This window comes from Mirounga angustirostris, unplaced genomic scaffold (genome assembly GCF_029215605.1).
Source record: "Mirounga angustirostris isolate CCGP_5_RB_7025 unplaced genomic scaffold, mMirAng1.0.hap1 SCAF_16, whole genome shotgun sequence".
In the NCBI taxonomy this organism is placed as follows: domain Eukaryota; kingdom Metazoa; phylum Chordata; class Mammalia; order Carnivora; family Phocidae; genus Mirounga; species Mirounga angustirostris.
Genome location: NW_026991724.1, coordinates 50284854 through 50303862, shown reverse-complemented (window position 1 = coordinate 50303862; position 19009 = coordinate 50284854). Strand labels below are relative to the sequence as shown.

The following is a 19009-nucleotide window of genomic DNA, read 5'->3' as shown; positions in this document are numbered from 1 at the left end:
GAGAGGCGACCGGCAGCCACAGGAGCCAATCAGTCGTTGCAGTGTCTGAGAGAGGGACGAGATGGAGCGAGGGGAGGGTATCAGGTGCGAGCCCTGGGGGCGGGGCGGAGGGGTCAGAGGCTGGACTGGGCAAACGGAAGGCGGGGAACAGTGAGGGCGGGGCGAATAGAAAGTGGGGCCCTCGAGGGGCGGGGCTAACGAAACACCTGGACCGGTAAGGGGCGGGGCGAGCTGAAGGTGGCGGCTCCGTGTGGGCGGGGCTTTAAAGAATCTAGGGCACTGGGTGTTTGGAATTTGATGCTGTGCAGCCCCGGGATTTTGGGGGCGGGATAGCTGGGAGTGGGGGTTCCTGCTGGGAGGATGGGAATGCCGGCGCTGGTGTCTCACTCGCGCCCGCCGCCATGTCTTCATTTTCAGGCCCCAGAAGAACCTTGGGATGGACGAAGAGGGAGTGCGGCAGCCCTCCGGGCCACCCACGAGGAAGAAATTCTTCATACCGCTGGGCGAAGATGAGGCCCCTCCTGCAGGGGTAGGACGAGGAGATGAGGAGAACACTGGGGAGATGGGAGCCACGGAGGTCGCTGAGCAGAGGGACGTGAAATGACAGTGAACAGACAGTAAGGGTGTAGACAGGGAGCTGGTGAGGAGGTGACTGCAGTGGGCCAAGGGAGAGAAGGTGGTGGCCGGGACCAGTGCAGAGGCTGAGGAGTGGGGAGAAGGGGCTCGATTTAGATTTTGGCACTCTCTTCCCTGCACAGGTCAAGCCCTTATTCAAATCCACCCGGAGCCTGCCCACCGTGGAGGCCTCACCTCAGGCAGCCCCTCAGACGTATGCGGAGTATGCCATCTCGGGACCTCCAGGAGGGGTTGGAGCTCCACACCACAGGGGGCCAGAGCCCCTGGCAGGAGAGACCCCCAATCAGGCCCCCAAACCGGGGGCGAAGTCCAGCAGCATCATTGTGAGCCCCCGCCAGGTGAGGAGGGGATGGAGAAGTGGGGCTTTGAGGTTTCTGGTGGGAAACATGGGTTATGGTGGGGAGTTCTGGTGGGCAGTGGAAGGAAGTCTGAGCTCTGGCCTTTTTTTTTTTTTAAGATTTTATTTATTTGTTTGACAGAGAGACAGCGAGACAGGGAACACAAGCAGGGGGAGTGGGAGAGGAAGAAGCAGGCTTCCCGCTGAGCAGGGAGCCCGATGCGGGGCTCGATCCCAGGACCCTGCGATCTAGACCTGAGCCGAAGGCAAATGCTTAACGACTGAGCCCCCGAGGCGCCCCTGAGTTCTGGCCATTGTGCTCTGGGCTGGGCCCCTCTTTCATAGATCCATTCAAGTACTGCGTGTGGGTTGAGATTGCTCCATGTCATATTGTTTTGTTAGAACAAAAGTACCATAGACTGGGTAGTTTAAACAGAAAACATTTATTTCTCACGGTTCTGGAGCCTGGGAAGTCCAAGATCAAGGCGCTGGCAGTCAAAGTGTCTGGGAAGGACCCTGGTTCATACACTGCTGTCTTATTGTGTCCTCAGATGGCAGAAGGGGTGAAGAAGCTCTCTGGGGTCCTTTTATGAGGGTGCTAGTCCCATTCCCGGGGGCTCCACCCTCATGACCTAATTGCCTCTCCTCACCTCCTAATACCATCCCATTGGGGGTTAGGATTTCCACATGTGAGTTTTGGGGGGGACACAAAAGTTTAGTCTATACCACCCTGACTCTTCTTTTTGGGGGTGCGACCGCGTTAGTGCAGCTATATTTCCTGTCCTCCGGGTTTGTTGTTTCATTCAAAGACGATTTCTTGAACGCAGGCCCGAGTTCGAATCCTGCTCTGGCATGCAGCAGCTGTGTGATCTTGAGCAAGTGCCTTAACTCATCTGTGCCCTTAAAATGAGGTTTCGTCTGCTTGTGATCACACTGAGGTACCAGTTTACCCCCATGAGGATGGCTCTCATCAATTGGCCAAAGAAGGGTCTCGAGGCTGTGGAGCAATTGGAACCCTCCTAGGCTGCTGGTGGGAATGCACAATGGTGCAGCTGCTTTGGAAAACAGTCTGGCAGTTCCTCAAACACTTAAACATAGAGTTACCGGGGCGCCTGGCTGGCTCAGTTGGTGGAGCGTGTGACTCTTGATCTCAGGGTTGTAGGTTCGAACCCCATGTTAGGTGTAATTACTTTAAAAAATATAATTTATTTTAAAGATTTCATTTATTTGCGCGGGCGAGAGAGAGAGCAAGCTGGTGGGGGGGGCGGCAAAGGGAGAGAGAGAACCTCCAGCAGACTCCCCTCTGAGCATGGAGCCTGATGCAGGGCTCGATCCCATGACCCTGAGATAACTACCTGAGCCGAAACCAAGAGTCGGATGCGTAACCAACTGAGCCACCCAGACATCCCCCCCAAAATAAAATCTTTAAAAAATAAATAAATAAACATAAGAGTTACCAAATGACCCAGCAAGTCTACTTCTAGGTAGATGTTCAGGAGAAATGACAACATACATCCGTACAAAATCTGGTGCCCGAGCAGTCCCCACAGCTTTGTTCCCAATAGCCAAAAAGTGCAAACAAATCACATGTCTGTCAGCTGACATCTGGCTCCTTTCACCCAGCGTAAGGCTTTCAGGTTCCTCCACGAGGTAGCGCGTGTCCAGGCTTCCTTCCTTCCCTTTGCGGGCCCAATAGCATCCCGGCATATGGAGGCGCCCTGCCGGGGTTCACATCCCTCAGCTGATGGGCTGTCCATTGGGCTGTTTGTACTTGTTGGTTATTCTGAAGACGCTGCCCTGAACATCTGTGTTCAGGTTTTTTGGTAGACGCGGATTTTCAGTTCTCTTGGGGATTTATGCAGGCTAGGTCATGGGGTGACTCTCTGTTGAGCTTTTTTAGGAACTCCCAAACCATTTTATCTAACGAGGCATCATTTTACGTTCCCACCAGCAGTGGGTGGGGGTTCCAGTTTGCCCAGATCCTCACTACCTGTCCTTGTCTATCTTTTTGACCGTTTTGGCCATTCTAGTGGGTGTGAAGGGGACAAAGGATTCCTTTTTTTTTTTTTTTAAAGATTTTATTTATTTATTTGAGAGAGAGAGAATGAGAGAGAGAGAGCACGAGAGGGAAGAGGGTCAGAGGGAGAAGCAGACCCCCAGCTGAGCAGGGAGCCTGATGCGGGACTCGATCCCGGGACTCCAGGATCATGACCTGAGCCGAAGGCAGTCGCTCAACCAACTGAGCCACCCAGGCGCCCAAAGGATTCCTTTTTTAAAAAATATTTTATTTATTTATTTGAGAAAGAGAGCACGAGCAGGGGGTAGGGGTAGAGGGAGGAGCAGACTCCCCGCTGAGCGGAGAGCCTGACGCGGGGCTTGATCCCAGGACCCTGAGATCATGACCTGATCCGAAGGCAGACGCTTAACCGACTGAGCCACCCAGGCATCCCAAAGTAATCCTTTAAAAATGAAAATAGGATCCTGTCTCAGGTAGACATCCCACCTGGAGGAGGAGGAGGAGAGGAATGTGTCCATGACCAGGCTCTGGTCTCTGGATGGTGGGGCTGTCCCCGAAGGAGGAGGGGCAGGTGTAAGGGCTGGTGCTGAAGGCACTTGGGATGCAATGAGGCAGACATCCTGAAGGAAGGGTCCCGCAACCCCAGGACACATACGTGGGGCCAGGGGAGAGGGCTGAACTGGAGAGATTCAGGGACCCTTTAGTTAAGGCCCAGGGCTGGGGGGAGGGGCCTAGGTCAGAGCCAGAGCACCAAGGACATTTCAGGCTGAGGAGGTAGACTCTGAAGAGGAGGAGGACAGGCACAGGCAGGGAGCAGGTGGCGAGGTGTTGACAGCGATGGGGGAGGGGGGCCCTGGGGTGGCAGTGGTCCCAGGGCCATCCTGGTTAATGGCTTTGGCCCTTCCTCCGTCCCCAGAGAGGCAACCCCGTGCTGAAGTTTGTGCGTAACGTGCCCTGGGAGTTTGGTGACGTGCTTCCCGACTACGTTTTGGGCCAGAGCACCTGTGCCCTGTTCCTCAGGTGAGCTCTGAGGGGCTGCCGCACCTTCCAGAGACCTGGGAGGCCTGGGAGGGTATGCCCCCGTGTTTTGGACCATTCAGTGGGAGACCTTTGGGTGTGGCCCTGTTGGCTCTAGGCCTCGGTGGGACCTTGTGTGGGAGGAAGAGGTCTTCGCCTGGAGGTGCCCAGAGCAAGAAGAGCTGCGGGCCCAGACCCTGGGTCTGAGGGAGGAGGGGGCTGGGGGCCTGGACTCCTGGGTCTGAGGGAGGAGGCGGCTGGGAGTTTGGACTCCTGGGTCTGAGGGAGGAGGGGCTGGAGGCCTGGGCTCTTGGGTCTGAGGGAGGAGGGGGCTGGGGGCCTGGACTCCTGGGTCTGAGAGAGGAGGGGCTGGGGGCCTGGACTCCTGGGTCTGAGGGAGGAGGGGCTGGGGGCCTGGACTCCTGGGTCTGAGGGAGGAGGGGGCTGGGGGCTTGGGTTCCTTGACCTGAGGGAGGAAGGGGCTGGGGGTCTGGACTCCTGGGTCCGAGAAGGGGCTGGGGGCCTGGACTTCTGGGTCTGAGGGAGGAGGGGCCTGGGGGCCTGGACTCCTGGGTCTGAAGGAGGAGGGGCTGGGGGCCTGGGCTCCTGGGTCTGAGGGAGGAGGGGGCTGGGGGCCTGGGCTCTTGGGTCTGAGGGAGGAAGGGGCTGGGGGCCTGGACTCCTGGGTCTGAGGGAGGAGGGGGCTGGGGGCCTGGACTCCTGGGTCTGAGGGAGGAGGGGGCTGACAGCCTGGGCTCTTGGGTCTGAAGGAGGAGGGGGCTAGGGGCCTGGGCTCCTGGGTCTGAGAGAGGAAGGGGCTGGGGGTCTGAGGGAGGAGGGGGCTGGGGGCCTGGGCTCTTGGGTCTGAGGGAGGAGGGGCCTGGGGGCCTGGACTCCTGGGTCTGAGGGAGGAGGCGGCTGGGAGTTTGGACTCCTGGGTCTGAGGGAGGAGGGGCTGGGGGTCTGAGGGAGGAGGGGGCTGGGGGCCTGGGCTCTTGGGTCTGAGGGAGGAGGGGCCTGGGGGCCTGGATTCCCGGGTCTGAGGGAGGAGGCGGCTGGGAGTTTGGACTCCTGGGTCTGAGGGAGGAGGGGCTGGGGGCCTGGACTCTTGGGTGTGAGGGAGGAGGGGGCTGGGGGCCTGGGCTCCTGGGTCTGAGCAAGTTGGGGGTCGGGTCACTCATGTCCCAGACATCCAGGCCACGTCAATGAGAGCCAGGATTTCTCTAATCTCTACCCCCGTGAAACACATTTCCTCTCTACTCCCCGGGGCCCTTCTCCAGACGGAGCTAGAGGGGGGAAGTGAAACTTCTAGGTTGCTGTCCTCCCTGCAAAGTAGGAGGGCTGGCGGCTGCTGGGCAGAGATGTCCTGTCCCCTAGTTTCCTGGGTGGAGAAGCCACCCCACCCCCTCCCTGCCAGCGCCCTTTGAGGCCAAAGCAGACAGTGCCTGGGATGGGCCTGCCTCCCAAGACTAGCTGCACAGTGTCCCCCAGTCCCCGCTCTCTAAGCCCTGGTCTCCTATCCTCTACCCAAAGCCCAAGTCTCTTCCCTGCCTCCGTGAAGAACCTGGGGTGCATCCCCCTGGGGAACCAGAGCCAGGCAGCCCTTGCTGCCAATCCCACTGTGCGCCTGCCTTGCTGGATGACCTGGGACAAATCACTTCACTTCTCTGAGCCTCAGATCCCTGTGTTGCCCACGCCCTCTGCCTTCCAGGGAGAGTGAAGAAGGGCCCCTGGGGTCTCGGGGAGACCGAGACCTCCCAATCCCTCCCTTTCCCCTGCCCCCCCAGCCTCCGCTACCACAACCTCCACCCAGACTACATCCACGAGCGGCTGCAGAGCCTGGGGAAGAGCTTCGCCCTGCGGGTCCTGCTCATCCAGGTGGATGTGGTAAGCAGTGGTCACTTCCCCACTGGCCTTGTTGACCCCATCTGTGAAATGGGTCTGAGGGAGGAGGGGGCCTCACAGCATCCAAGTGGACTGTTGAATCACGAGGGAAGATGCCAAGTTGAAACCTCAGTGAGGAACCACTTCTAACATCCGAGATTGACACCCTATGTTGGCCCAGGGGGTAGGAGGGTAAAATCATCCGTCTCCTCCTTCCCCACGCCACTTCGGCCAAGCCCAGCCCTCTGCTACCTAAACGTGTCTTGAATCTGTGTCATCCTCTCTGTCCACCCAGCCCGGCCCACCTGGGCCCTGACTCCAGCCTCTTCCCTTGTCTCCTGGCCTCTAGCCTCAACCCCTCCCCTCCTTACACCAACCTAAAGCACAGATCTGCTGTCCAGATCCCTCCGTGACTCCCCAGTGCCTTCTGTGGCCCATGAGACCTTGTGCGACCACCCTCCTGCCCCACTCTCTGGGGTCATTTCTTTTTTTAATTTTTATTGTTATGTTAATCACCATACATTACATCATTAGTTTTAGATGTAGTGTTCCATGATTCATTGTTTGTGCATAACACCTAGTGCTCCATGCAGAACGTGCCCTCTTTAATACCCATCACCAGGCTAACCCATCCTCCCACCCCCCTCCCCTCTAGAACCCTCAGTTTGTTTTTCAGAGTCCATCGTCTCTCATGGTTCGTCTCCCCCTCCGATTTCCCCCCCTTCATTCTTTCCCTCCTGCTATCTTCTTTTTTTCTTTTCTTAACATATATTGCACTATTTGTTTCAGAGGTACAGATCTGAGATTCAACAGTCTTGCACAATTCACAGCGCTTACCAGGGCACATACCCTCCCCAGTGTCTATCACCCAGTCACCCCATCCCTCCCACCCCACCCCCCACTCCAGCAACCCTCAGTTTGTTTCCTGAGATTAAGAATTCCTCATATCAGTGAGGTCATATGATACATGTCTTTCTCTGTTGGACTTATTTCGCTCAGCATAATACCCTCCAGTTCCATCCACGTCATTACAAATGGCAAGATCTCATTCCTTTTGATGGCTGCATAATATTCCATTGTATATATATACCACATCTTCTTTATCCATTCATCTGTCGATGGACATCTTGGCTCTTTCCACAGTTTGGATATTGTGGACATTGCTGCTATAAACATCGGGGTGCACGTACCCCTTCGCATCCCTACATTTGTATCTTTGGGGTAAATACCCAGTAGTGCAATTGCTGGATCATATGGTAGCTCTATTTTCAACTTTTTGAGGAACCTCCATACTGTTTTCCAGAGTGGCTGCACCAGCTTGCATTCCCACCAACAGTGTAGGAGGGTTCCCCTTTCTCTGCATCCCCGCCAACATCTGTCATTTCCTGACTTGTTAATTTTAGCCATTCTGACTGGTGTGAGGTGGTATCTCATTGAGGTTTTTTTTTTTTTTTTTTAAGATTTTATTTATTTATTTGAGAGAGAGAGAATGAGAGAGAGAGATCACATGAGAGGGGGGAGGGTCAGAGGGAGAAGCAGACTCCCTGCCGAGCAGGGAGCCCGATACGGGACTCGATCCAGGGACTCCAGGATCGTGACCTGAGCCAAAGGCAGTCAACCAACTGAGCCACCCAGGCGCCCTCATTGAGGTTTTGATTTGGATTTACCCTGGGGTCATTTCTAAGCTTCTCTGTGGTCACCCCTTTATATTCTCCATCACGTACTCTGTGAATCACAATTCCTCAAGCCCTCTTTCCCCTCCCATCCTTTGGACAAGTTGTTCCCTATGTCTGGAATTCTGTTTTTGCTCTCCTTTGCCTCCTTCGCTCCTCCTCATCCTCCCTCAGGTCTCAGCTCAACTGTCCTTTCCTCCAGGAAGCTCTCCCTGATCCCCTAGGCAGGTCACATGTTCCTGCTCTCCCATCCCAGTCCTGGTCACTCTGGCTCATCACTGTACGGGGACAGTTTTATCTACCTCATCAGACTGTGAGCCCCAGCAGGCGGAGCCTGGGCTGTCTTGGTTACTGTGGGGTCCCGGCATTGCCCAGCACAGGTGGGCACCCAGTCAGAGCTTAGGAAGTGTCAGTCGAGTGGAAGGTTCTTGGCATCCTAACCTACTGTGTTTTCAAGACTATAATCCCGTGCTTTCTACCAGATTTCTCATTCTGATTTTCTTTTCCATCCAGAAAGATCCTCAGCAGGCCCTCAAGGAGCTGGCCAAGATGTGCATCCTGGCTGACTGCACCCTGGTCCTTGCCTGGAGGTGAGACTGAGGCTCCCCACCCAGGTCAGGCTCTATCCCGAGAGTCATTCAGCCTCTCTGCCCCATAGACCTTTCCTTCTCCTGCCATGAACTCCCCATATGAGCCTGATCCAGGCACTGCCTCCCTCTGGGCCTCAATTTCTTCATCTTCATTAAGACCCTTTAAAATAGGGTCTTACTATCTTAGAGGGCTGTGGTTACAAAAGCAGGTGACGTAAATCAAATTGCCAGGACCATACCAGGCACTGATGAGTTAGACATAAAGTCTGTCTGAATAATTAATTCCACATCTAGGTTTCTAAAGATTATTTAGATTGGCTAATTTCTAACTGGAAAAAAAATATCCCTTCCTCACACCATAAAAAAAAAATTAAATCCTGACAAATTATAGACATTAAAAAAAGTGTTCAAGAAATCTTACAGGAGGATATTATAATCTTGGGGTAGGAAAATTCTTCTAAAGCAAGACCCAAAACCCCGAAGCCATAAAGGAAAAGGTTGGCTGATTTGAGAATATTAAAACTCTAAAACTTCTGGGTAGTAAGAGATACTGTAAGTAAAATTAAAAGACAAGTGACAAATTATGAAAAAGTACTTGCTGTGCATATATATATATATATATAAAATAAAGACTTAAAATTTTTTTTTAAGATTTTATTTATTTATTTTGATAGAGACAACGAGAGAGGGAACACAAGCGGGGGGTGGTGGGAAAGGGAGAAGCAGGCTTCCCACGGAGCAGGGAGCCCGATGCGGGACTTGATCCCAGGACCCTGGGATCATGCCCTGAGCCGAAGGCAGACGCCTAATGACTGCGCCACCCAGGCGCCCCAAGACTTAACATTTCTAATTTATATATGTACATATAAGTTATACAGTGTTAATATATTTAAATACTTATATATACACATATTTAAACCTATTTATTATATATTTATCTATGTAAAGAAATTCCCACAGGTCAATAAGAGCCTAAATAAGAGTCTAATTCAGATTGCCAAAACACATGAAAAAAATATCAACCTTATAGCTTATCAAGAAAAAAGTAAATTTTATTTTATTCTATTTTTTTAAGATTTTATTTATTTGAGAGAGAGAGCACGAGTAGGGGGGGGGGGCAGAGGCAGAGGGAGAAGCAGACTCTCTGCTGAGCAGGGAGCCCGATGCGGGGCTTGATCCCAGTACCCTGAGATCATGACCTGAGCTGAAGGCAGACGCTTAACCGACTGAGTCACCCAGGCGCCCGAAAAAAGTAAATTTTAAAAAATGAGGTGCCGTCTTTCTCCCGTAAATTTGGTGAAAACGTCTCAGATGGATAGCATGAAACGGGCACCTGCACGTTTGGTTGGTGGGAGACTTGATTGGCTATTTACACAAAATAGACACCGCTCTTCAATGCAGACGTTCCCGCACCAGGATTAGCCCTGCTTGCGTGTGCAGATGTCCATCCGCGATGACGTGGGCCATCACTGCACATCAGAGGGTGGGAACCAGAGTTGCAGAACCAAACAGTACCATATTTTTATTTATAGACAGAAGGGAGGAAAGGGAGCTGTGTTTCTGAACAGACACGTATGTAGATAAACTAGAAAGGGCTACAAAGGCTCCAGGCCCTGGACAGCGTTGACCTCTGGGGAGGGTATGAGGTCGGCAGTGATGGGGCTGGGGGGGTGGGATTTACTCTCTCCGCTTCTGGCTTTCTTCCGAATATAGACTGGTTAGGCTTTCTTTTGTTAAATAAATGGCATGTTCATGTAGTTCTAAAATCTGAAGGGATATGAAAGCGGTTTGTGTGCATACATCTATACATACGTGTATATGGGATATACACGGCATATTTGTAGGTGGCGACATAGACATATGTGTGTTTGCTGTTCTGTGCCTTGCACTGTCATGTCGTCACCTGGAAGTCTTTTCTTTGCTTTTTTTTTTTTTTTTAAGATTTTATTTGACAAAGAGCGCAAACACAAGCAGGGGGGAGCGGCAGGCAGAGGGAGAGGGAGAAGCCCCGATGCAGGGCTTGATCCCAGGACCCTGGGATCATGACCTGAGCCGAAGGCAGCTGCTTAACCGACTGAGCCTTCCAGGCTCCGCCCCCCCCGAGTTTTTTTTTCTCTATCAGTATAGAGAACAGCCACCTTCTTTTTTTATGGCTGTGTAGTATCCCGATATAGTGTTCACATTTTAAAAAATATTAATTTTTTTAAAGATTTTATTTATTTATTTGAGAGAGAGACCATGAGCGGAGAGAGAGGGAGAAGCAGGCTCCCCGCAGAGCAGGGAGCCCGATGCGGGACTCGATCCCAGGACCCCGGGATCATGACCGAGCAGAAGGCAGACTCTTAATCGACTGAGCCACCCAGGCACCTCTAAAAATATTAATTTTTTAGAGCAGTTTTCAGTTTATAGAGAGTCATCAGGAAGTGCAGAGAGTTGCCACACAGCCTCTCTCCCCCTGAATGTGTTTTCTCCTGTTATTTATATCTTGTATGAATTCGTGTGGTACATTTGTTACAACTCATGAGCCAATATTGATATATATATATTTTTTTGTTTACTTTTATTTATTTATTTATTTATTTATTTATATTTTATAAAAAGATTTTATTTATTTATTTGACAGAGAGAGAGAGAGGGAACACAAGCAGGGGGAACAGCAGAGGGAGAGGGAGAAGCAGGCCTCCTGCAGAGCAAGGAGCCCGATGTGGGGCTCGATCCCAGGACCCCGGGACCATGACCTGAGCCGAAGGCAGACGCTTAACCGACTGAGCCACCCAGGCGCCCCATTTTTGTTTACTTTTAAAGATTTTATTTATTTAAGAGAGAGCGGGGGAGCAGCAGAGGGAGAGGGAAAAGCAGGTACCCCACCGAGCAGGGAGCCAGATGCGAGACTCGATCCCAGGACTCTGGGATCATGACCTGAACCGAAGGCAGATGCTTAACCAACTGAGCCACCCAGGCACCCCATCCAGTATCGATATATTAACCAAAGCCCATAGCTTACATCAGGGTTCACGCTCTGTGTTGTACATTTTGTGGGTTGGTATGTGTCCATAATTACTGTACCATACAGAATAGTTGCACTGCCCTAAAGATTCCCCTGTGCTCTACTCATTTCATTCCTCCCACCCCCAAACCCCTCATCCTTTTAGTCTCCATAGTTTTGCCTTTTTCAGGATATCATATAGTTGGAATATACATATATATAGTATAGAATACGAGTATTGTCCTCGTGTGTAGGAAAAAAACCAACCCAGTTCTTCCCTAATGTGGGTCTTTTTCCTGTGTTGCTTTTACTACTCATACAAAACACTTCACTTCTGGCCACCAGATGTGTCAAGCTTTTTCCCCACGCCCAGCCGTTCTCTGCAACACCCGCTGGGTGTCCTACGGTTTAACGCCAGTTCTGACGCCGTCTGCCCAGAGATGGCATCGGATCCCATAGGTGAAGGGCTCAGTCCAAGATCGCCCCCGACTTCAGTCGCCTGTCACAAGCCCAGCTTGTATTTCTGACCAGCCCGCTTCCAGGGACCCCCACCCCCACCCCCCGCCTCGGGTTCGGTTTGCTAGAGTGGCTCACAGAACTCAGGGTAACACATTTATTGGTTTAGTAAAGAATTTGTTAAAAGGTAAGAATCAACATCAAGATGGTGAGAGACATAGGATGAGATGTACAGAAGGGTCCTGAGCGCAGGAGCTTCTGTCCCTGTGGAATTGGGGTGCGTGACCCTCCCCGTGTTGACGTGTTTGCCCATCTGGAAGCTCTGAACCCCCTGGTATTGGGATTTTATGGCACAGTCAACTGTTAGTCCATTTCCAGCCCCTACATGGGTGGGGCTGAAAATCCCAAGCTTCTGATCAGTTCTGGTGACCAGCCCCCATCCAGCTCCCATCCAGGAGCCCACCCAGAGTCATCTCAATAGAACAGATATGGGGACGCCTGGGTGGCTCAGTTGGTTAAGCATCTGTCTTCAGCTCAGGTCGTGATTCTGTGGTCCTGGGATTGAGTCTTGCATTGGGCTCCCTGCTCAGCGGGGAGTCTGCTTCTCCCTCTTCCCCTACCCCAGCCACTCTCTCTCTCAAATAAATAAAATCTTTAAAAAAAAAAAAAAATAGAACAAAGATGCTCCTACTGCTCTTTTCACTGAGGAATGTACAAGGGTCTCTGGAGCTCTGTGCTGGGTACCAGCGGCAGAGACCGTAGAAGTTTCTTCTTACCTCACGGAAGCCTTTTCAGATTGGCTTCTCTCACTTAGCAATATGCTTCTAAGGTTCCTCCATGCCTTCTCATGGTTTGGTAGCTCACTTCTTACTGCTGAATATCCCATTGTCTGGATGCACATTCTTTCCCAGCTGTGTAATATTCCATCAGGCAGCCAGGCCACGTCACGACCTTGAACTCACGACCCCGAGAGATCAAGAGTCGCATACTCTACCAGTGGAGCCAGCCGAGCACCCCCGTCTTAGTTGTATATTAAAACAAAAGCAAGTGTAAACATTACTCTGTTTTGTGGGAAGTAGCGTCATGTAAAGTTAAGGGTGCTGTTTCTCCTAGCCAGCTGTGTAATTTTGGGCAAGTGACTCCACCCCGCTGGTCTGCTTCCCCCTCTGTATAATGGTTTGAAAATAATAAGTGCCTTATAGGAGCTCTCGGTTCTGGAAGCTTCTGAGCATAATGAGTTAGAGCAGCGCCTGGCATGCAGCTAGGCCCCCACAAGAGGGAATGTTTCCTATGTCTTTACATTCCAAATCATGGAATGTTTTGCAACCGTTAAATAAAAGAGGTCAAGCTCCTTCTGCTGACATGGAAGGACATCCTGCTTATATTGCAGAGTGCAAAAATGAAAGGAAATTCTAGAACCAGACACAGCGTGCTAACCTGAGGGTCCTGAACAAATTATTAAGAACCATAACAATAATCCTGCTGCAGTGAAAAGCCGCAAAGCCCATTTAACAAGGAAAAAAAAGGGGCGCCTGGGTGGCTCAGTTGGTTGGGCGGCTGCCTTGGGCTCAGGTCATGATCCTGGAGTCCCTGGATCGAGTCCCGCATCGGGCTCCCTGCTCGGCAGGGAGTCTGCTTCTCCCTCTGACCCTCCCCCCTCTCATGTGCTCTCTGTCATTCTCTCTCAAATAAATAAATAAAATCTTAAAAAAAATAAAAAAAATAAAAAATAAACAAGGAAAAAAAATAGAATTAGAAAAATGAATGTTTCTTTCAAGAATATGAACCGTCACTTAATCAAAAAAACACTGCTTATTAGCTAGGATCTGAAGGCCAAGATGCCTCAACCCTGAATCCTTTATTTACTTCGACTCAACTCACTCTTCACAAGTTCCCCAAACAAAAAAGGCCAGCTTCTTCCCAGCGCCAATAAACTTGAGTTACTTTCTTCCACACACAGATAGAGCCTTTTTAAGATTTGGTTATGTCACCTACCTCTGAAGCAGTCCGTTACATGTCAGAAGAACCCATGCCTGATGTGAAAATTAATGGCGATCATCAGGTCATGTTAGCTGCTATAAGATTCAGCAGTCAGCTCGCCCGCCTGCCCGCCCGCCCGCCCGCAGCCTTTCTCTCGAAGGCGTGCTAGATTAAAAACCGACAGTGGGAACTGAATGCCTCCTAAATTTGTCTTCCTGGGGTTGGGAAAAGAATAACAGTGTTTCTGGTTTTTTCTCCTTCTCAAACTCCACATACCCACTTTGCTTCCAGAATAGCTCACATTTCTTAAACAGGTCTCTGAGCCCCCAGCACCGTTCTGAGCGCTTGGAGCCAGTTCTACCATCCGCTCCACTTTACAGATGAGGAGACTGAGGCCCGGAGAGAGAAAATCACTGGCCGCGGGGTCACTCAGGTGGAAAGGGGGAACCTAAAGCCAATGGGTCAGGCTCTCAAACTCTGCCCCTTAGCCAGCAAAGGTGCGCCTGGCCTGGGTTATCACCAGGGGACATTTAGAGGAGCAAAGTTTATTTTTTTCTCTATATTAGAGTTAGCGTCATAATGAACTGAATCTAAAACATGTCCCCCTCCCCCTGGCTGACCCGAATGTTCTCACCCCAGCCCTGAGGAGGCCGGGCGGTACCTGGAGACCTACAAGGCCTATGAGCAGAAGCCGGCGGACCTCCTGATGGAGAAGCTGGAGCAGGACTTCGTCTCCCGGGTGAGGGCACCGCACCTCCCCGCCTGGGCCTCCCCCAACTCCTTCCTGGGGCTTGAATCCAGCTTCTCCCCATCCCACCCTCAGCTCCCTCTCCCCTTTCTCACTCACACGGCAGCCAGAGGGGTCTTCCTAAGCATAAACTTCATTCTGCCCTCCCCAGCTCAAAACCCTCCCATGGCTCCCCAGTGTCTTCAGGGAAAGCCTGGCCTTCTCACCACACTCTACAAGGCCCTGCCTATTCTGCCCAGCAGCCCCGTCCGCCCCTGGCCTCGGATTCTGTCACTTCTCCCAGACCTGGCTCACTCCTCTAAGCTTGTGCCTTTTTGTTCCCTCTGCCCGACTACCCACCTAATCCCATCTTTCACATCTCAGCTCTGATGCCTCCTTCTCCAGGAAGCCCTCCCTGATCCCCAGGCCAGGTCTAGTGCCCCTGCTGGGGTGCCCCCCCCGCCCTGCCCATGTGGGTCACCACTGTCAGGAGCTGATCTGTCTCCCACACTGGACTGGGAACCCCAGGAGGGCCGGGCCGGGCTTCGTCTCTATTGTGTCCCCAGCACCACGCAGCACTCAGTGGGTGGTCAGGGAGTACTGGCTGAAGGAAGTGTTTAACCTGGGCTCCAACGACTGAGTAATGGTGGACATCCACCACCACCCCTGAGGTGGGTACTATGAGGGCCCCCCACTAGCCTGAAAAGAGGCCCAGAGGGGTCAGTTCCCATGCCCAGGCCTCACAGGAAGTAAGCAATGGGCCCTGGTTTTGAACTCAGAGCCTGTGGTCTTCCCCTGGGCAGAACAACTCAGGAGAAATGGCATTTATCTTCTCATCATGTGACTGACACCCTCTCACCTAGTTGGGGACCACTCTGAGATGAACTTATTTATTTATTTAAATATTTTATTTATTTGAGAGAGCGAGCACAGTGGGGGGAGGAGCAAGAGGCAGAAGGAGAAGCAGGCTCTGTGATGTGGGGCTCAATCCCAGGACCCTGGGATCATGACCTGAGCCGAAGGCAGACACTTAACTGAGCCACCCAGGCACCCTACTAAGATGAACTTTTAATCAAAGAAAAAGGCCATTTATTGAGCATCTCCTGCATGCAGGCAGTCTGGGGACACAGTGGTGACCCAGTGCTGCCCTGCGGGCTCACTCGCAGTCATTTCTCTTATGATGCATCTCTGCCTTCTCCTCCCCTTCCAGGTGACTGAATGCCTGACCACAGTGAAGTCAGTCAGTAAAACAGACAGCCAGACCCTTCTGACTACTTTTGGGGTAAGGAATGATTCCCTTATCCCAATGGCATTTTGAAACCCTTGCCTTTTCAAGGAACCCCCACCCCACACACACCTGTTTCCTTCCACCTCACTGCCCCCTTCTCCCCATCCTTCCTGCCTCCCCTGCCCTCCCACAGGACCTCACCTCCTTCCAGGGATCTCTTAGACCCCTGATCAGCTGGGGCAGGGTAGTCTCGTGCTCCCCATCTCTGACCCTTCACTCCCACCTTCCTCAGTCTCTGGAACAGCTTGTGGCCGCATCGCGGGAAGATCTGGCTTTGTGCCCGGGCCTGGGACCCCAGAAGGTAAGAGCTGTGGAAATGGGCTTGAGGGGCCAGGGACAGGAGGAAGCACCAAATAAATGGGACCTCAGATCCCAAAGCTCTAACAAGGTTTTGGAAGGCCCACAGTGCTTCTCCTACAGCTGAGGAAGACCGAGGCCCAGGGAAGGTGGGGAACAGCCCAAACTCACACAGCAAGTCTGGGACAGATTCAAGATCCGGCTTTCTCTCCTGGCCCCCAGAGCCCTGTTTGGTTGAGAGGGAAAGAAGCAAAGCCTACTGCGGATATAGCAAACAGATGGCTCATTTAATGACCCGCCCCTCCTTTCTTTCTTGCTCTCACCCAGGCCCGGAGGCTGTTTGATGTCCTACACGAGCCCTTCTTGAAAGTGCCCCGATGACCGCAGCTGGGAAGAAGGCCCTCGGTGTAATAATAAAGCCCGTTTTCTGGCTCAGGCTGCTGCTGGCATGCTGGGGCAGTCACCGGGAGCGGGGGTGGGTTGGGGGTGGGGGAGTCCTCTGCGCTCGCTCTCTGCTGGCCCAGGCGGTCACCTCCAGCTTTTCTTCACTGCAGCCCTCAGTTTCCCTGGAGGAGACTACACAGGATCCTGCTGTAGCTTCTTCCGCTTCTTCTCCCATCCTGCGGGAGCCACCTCCTCCCCCGACTCCAGACTCAGCGGCGGCTCTGGCATCTCGTCCTGGGATGCCGTCTCTGGCACCCCACTCCCCTGGCGGCCCCGCTTCTTCCTCTTCTTGGTGGGCGCCAGATCTGCCCTGGCCTCAGGCTCCCCCTCATCTGGCAGCTGCAGCTCCAGCACCTCCCCCTGTGGGTCACTCATCTCGGCCCTTGGCTCCGTTGCTTTGTGGCACCGTTCTTTCTTCTTCTTCTTGGCGGATGGCTGCGGCTCAAGGTCCCCTGGTGGCTCAGGCTCCACCTGAGTCTCCCCTACCTCTGCCCCCGGCTCCCCCGCCGCATTTTGCCATTTCTCTGTCTTCCTCCTCTTTTTGGTGGACGCCAGAGCTGCCTCAGCCTGAGGCTCAACTTCGTGTGGTAGTTCAGGCTCCATCACCCACCCTGGGAGCTCCAGAGGGCCCATCTCTGGCTCTATCGCCTCGGTCCCTGGCTCCATCATTACTTCGTACCCCTTTTCTTTTTTCTTCTTCTTGGAGGATGGCAGCGGGTTGGCTTCCTCCCGTGGCCCCAGCTGCAGTGGAGACTCGGCCGGCATCCCTTCCCCTGGCTCCCTCCCTTCTGTCCCCTTCTGCCTCTTCCTCTTCCTGGTGGGAGAGAAGACTGTCGCTTCCAGAGGCTCCCTTTTAATTGTGAGTTCCGGCTCCGCCGGCTTTTCTTCAGGCGCTGGTGTCTGCTCTTCTGGTTCGACCGTTTCTGCCCCTTTGGGCTTCTTTTTCTTCTTGGTGGTGGACAGAAATGGTGCCCCCGGGGGCTCCGACATCTCAGCCATGGGTTCTGCTGCTACGGGCTCCATCACCTCTAGTTGTTTTAGCTCCTGTTTTTTTTTCTTCTTCCCCACATCCACCCCTGGGGACCCCAAAGCTGCGTCCACCTCCAGGGCCCCAAGCCCATGCACCGCCTCCTGGGGAACTGAGGCCTCTGGTATATGGCTCTTCTTCTTCCTCTTCCTTGAGGCTGGTGACTTCAGTGCCAAGACTGATCCAGGCCCTGTTACCGGGAGGCTACCTCCAAAGGCACAGAACCGAGGCCTCAGGCCAGGGGGGATCTGTGGTGGGGGGCTTGCTGGGATGGGCTGCAGCAGGGTCCCGGAGGGGGATTCTTGGGGACCGTCAAAGATCCTTAGGCTGCCCTGGGGGGCTGGTGCACAGGTGAGTCCGCCTCCCGCTTCCCCTGAGGGAGCCAGCAGGATTGCTTCTCCAGCCTGGGGGCCGCTGCTTCTGAGGACCCGGTAGCGGTGCCGCTTGCCCGCCAACTTGCCCTTCACAATCCGGGAGCCCAAGAGAGGCACTAGCCGCCCATTGAGGCTGAAAGGAGAAAGCAGAAGGCAGAAGCTTCATCAGATTCCAATGGTGAAAGGGAGGAAAGGAGCTGAGAAACAGCATTTTTTAAAAAAGGTTTATTCATCCATTTGAGACAGAGGAAGCACCAGCATGGGAGAGGGGCAGAGGGAGAGGGAGAAGCCAACTCCTGCTGAGTGGGGAGCCAGATGCCGGGCTTGATCCCAGGACCCTGAGATCATGACCTGAGCCAAGATCAGACTCTTAACCAAATGAGCTACCCAGGCGCCCTGAATGCCTGAGGAAAGCCCCTCTAAATTCCACTCAAATTCAGCCACTGCGGTGGGGCGTATTCCCCAGGAGGTGGCCTGGGACCACTCACCAGTCTGGGGCGAAGTCTATAGGAGCCTGGATAAACCACAGTTCCGTATCTGGATCCCTTAACACCTCCAAAGAGAAACGAGTCGGCTCTGAAGCTGGGGACGTCGCGGTAAAGTTGGGGGGACAGGAGAACAGAGCAGCACCTGCAGAAGAGGAAACGGGAGCCTGCTGACACTTCCCCGCGGATCCAATCCTCCAGGAGGATTTTAATTGTCTCGGCCCATTGGTCTCGGCCTCCTGAGCGCCTCAATCCCCTCACCCGGCCTCTTCTCTCCTGCCTGTTCCCCAGAGGCACCCCAATCTCCACCGAGCCAATTCCTGGGGGCGCCCTTCCCTCCACCGGTAGTTTCCCCCACCCCATACCCTCCCTCAGACCGAAGTCCCTTCCTCGCGGGAAATACTCTCTCCGCAGGTCCTGTCTCTGGGAACGTCCGTCTTTCCGTCCGCATGCCCCCGGGGGCCCCTTTCCCCTCCAGGCAGCCAACTCTTTGCACCCCGCCAGCCCGCCCTGATGCCACTCACCGCCGGACGGGGTCCCCGCCATGCCGGGACCCAAGCCTCCCTCAGACCTAGCCGCCAAGAGCCGGGGAGCGGCGCTGCTGACCACGTGGAACCGGGGGGGTGGGGCTTCATCCGGGAGCGCCCATGTGGTGCGGGAGCGCGGGGGTGTCGCTCAGGGCCCGCTCGCTCTACGAGCAGAACTGGGGAGAATTTCCACTTGTGCAGAGCAGATAACCCAGGAAGACGTCTTTTCCCGAAAATGTGTTCCCCAAAGCAGCTGCTTGGCTG

At 53.5% G+C, this 19009-nt stretch overlaps 2 protein-coding genes across 8 annotated transcripts in view; one reads left to right on the top strand and one right to left on the bottom strand.

Moving 5' to 3' along the window:
• ERCC1 (ERCC excision repair 1, endonuclease non-catalytic subunit) overlaps positions 1-16323 on the top strand; it is a 33357-nt gene extending 17034 nt beyond the window's left edge. For 3 of the 7 annotated variants that reach the window (XM_064580384.1, XM_064580382.1, XM_064580381.1), the window contains 8 exons: positions 418-529; positions 759-974; positions 3907-4010; positions 5795-5894; positions 8078-8154; positions 14216-14315; positions 15514-15585; positions 15824-16323. In XM_064580384.1, the coding sequence (XP_064436454.1) occupies positions 418-529; positions 759-974; positions 3907-4010; positions 5795-5894; positions 8078-8154; positions 14216-14315; positions 15514-15585; positions 15824-16015 (973 nt within the window). In that variant the 3' untranslated portion in view covers positions 16016-16323. Of the gene's footprint in view, positions 1-46; positions 85-164; positions 215-417; positions 530-758; positions 975-3906; positions 4011-5794; positions 5895-8077; positions 8155-14215; positions 14316-15513; positions 15586-15823 lie in introns of those variants that run through there. The other 4 variants (XM_064580379.1, XM_064580385.1, XM_064580380.1 and 1 more) reach the window with 3 other exon arrangements.
• POLR1G (RNA polymerase I subunit G) lies at positions 15190-18900 on the bottom strand. The gene is made up of 3 exons (XM_045891745.3): positions 18743-18900; positions 18222-18363; positions 15190-17866 (listed from the first exon to the last, which is right to left on the bottom strand). The coding sequence occupies exons 1-3, from the start codon at positions 18762-18764 to the stop codon at positions 16465-16467; spliced, it is 1566 nt and encodes a 521-aa protein (XP_045747701.1). The 5' UTR covers positions 18765-18900; the 3' UTR covers positions 15190-16464.
• Between the last annotated feature and the right edge of the window lie 109 nt (positions 18901-19009).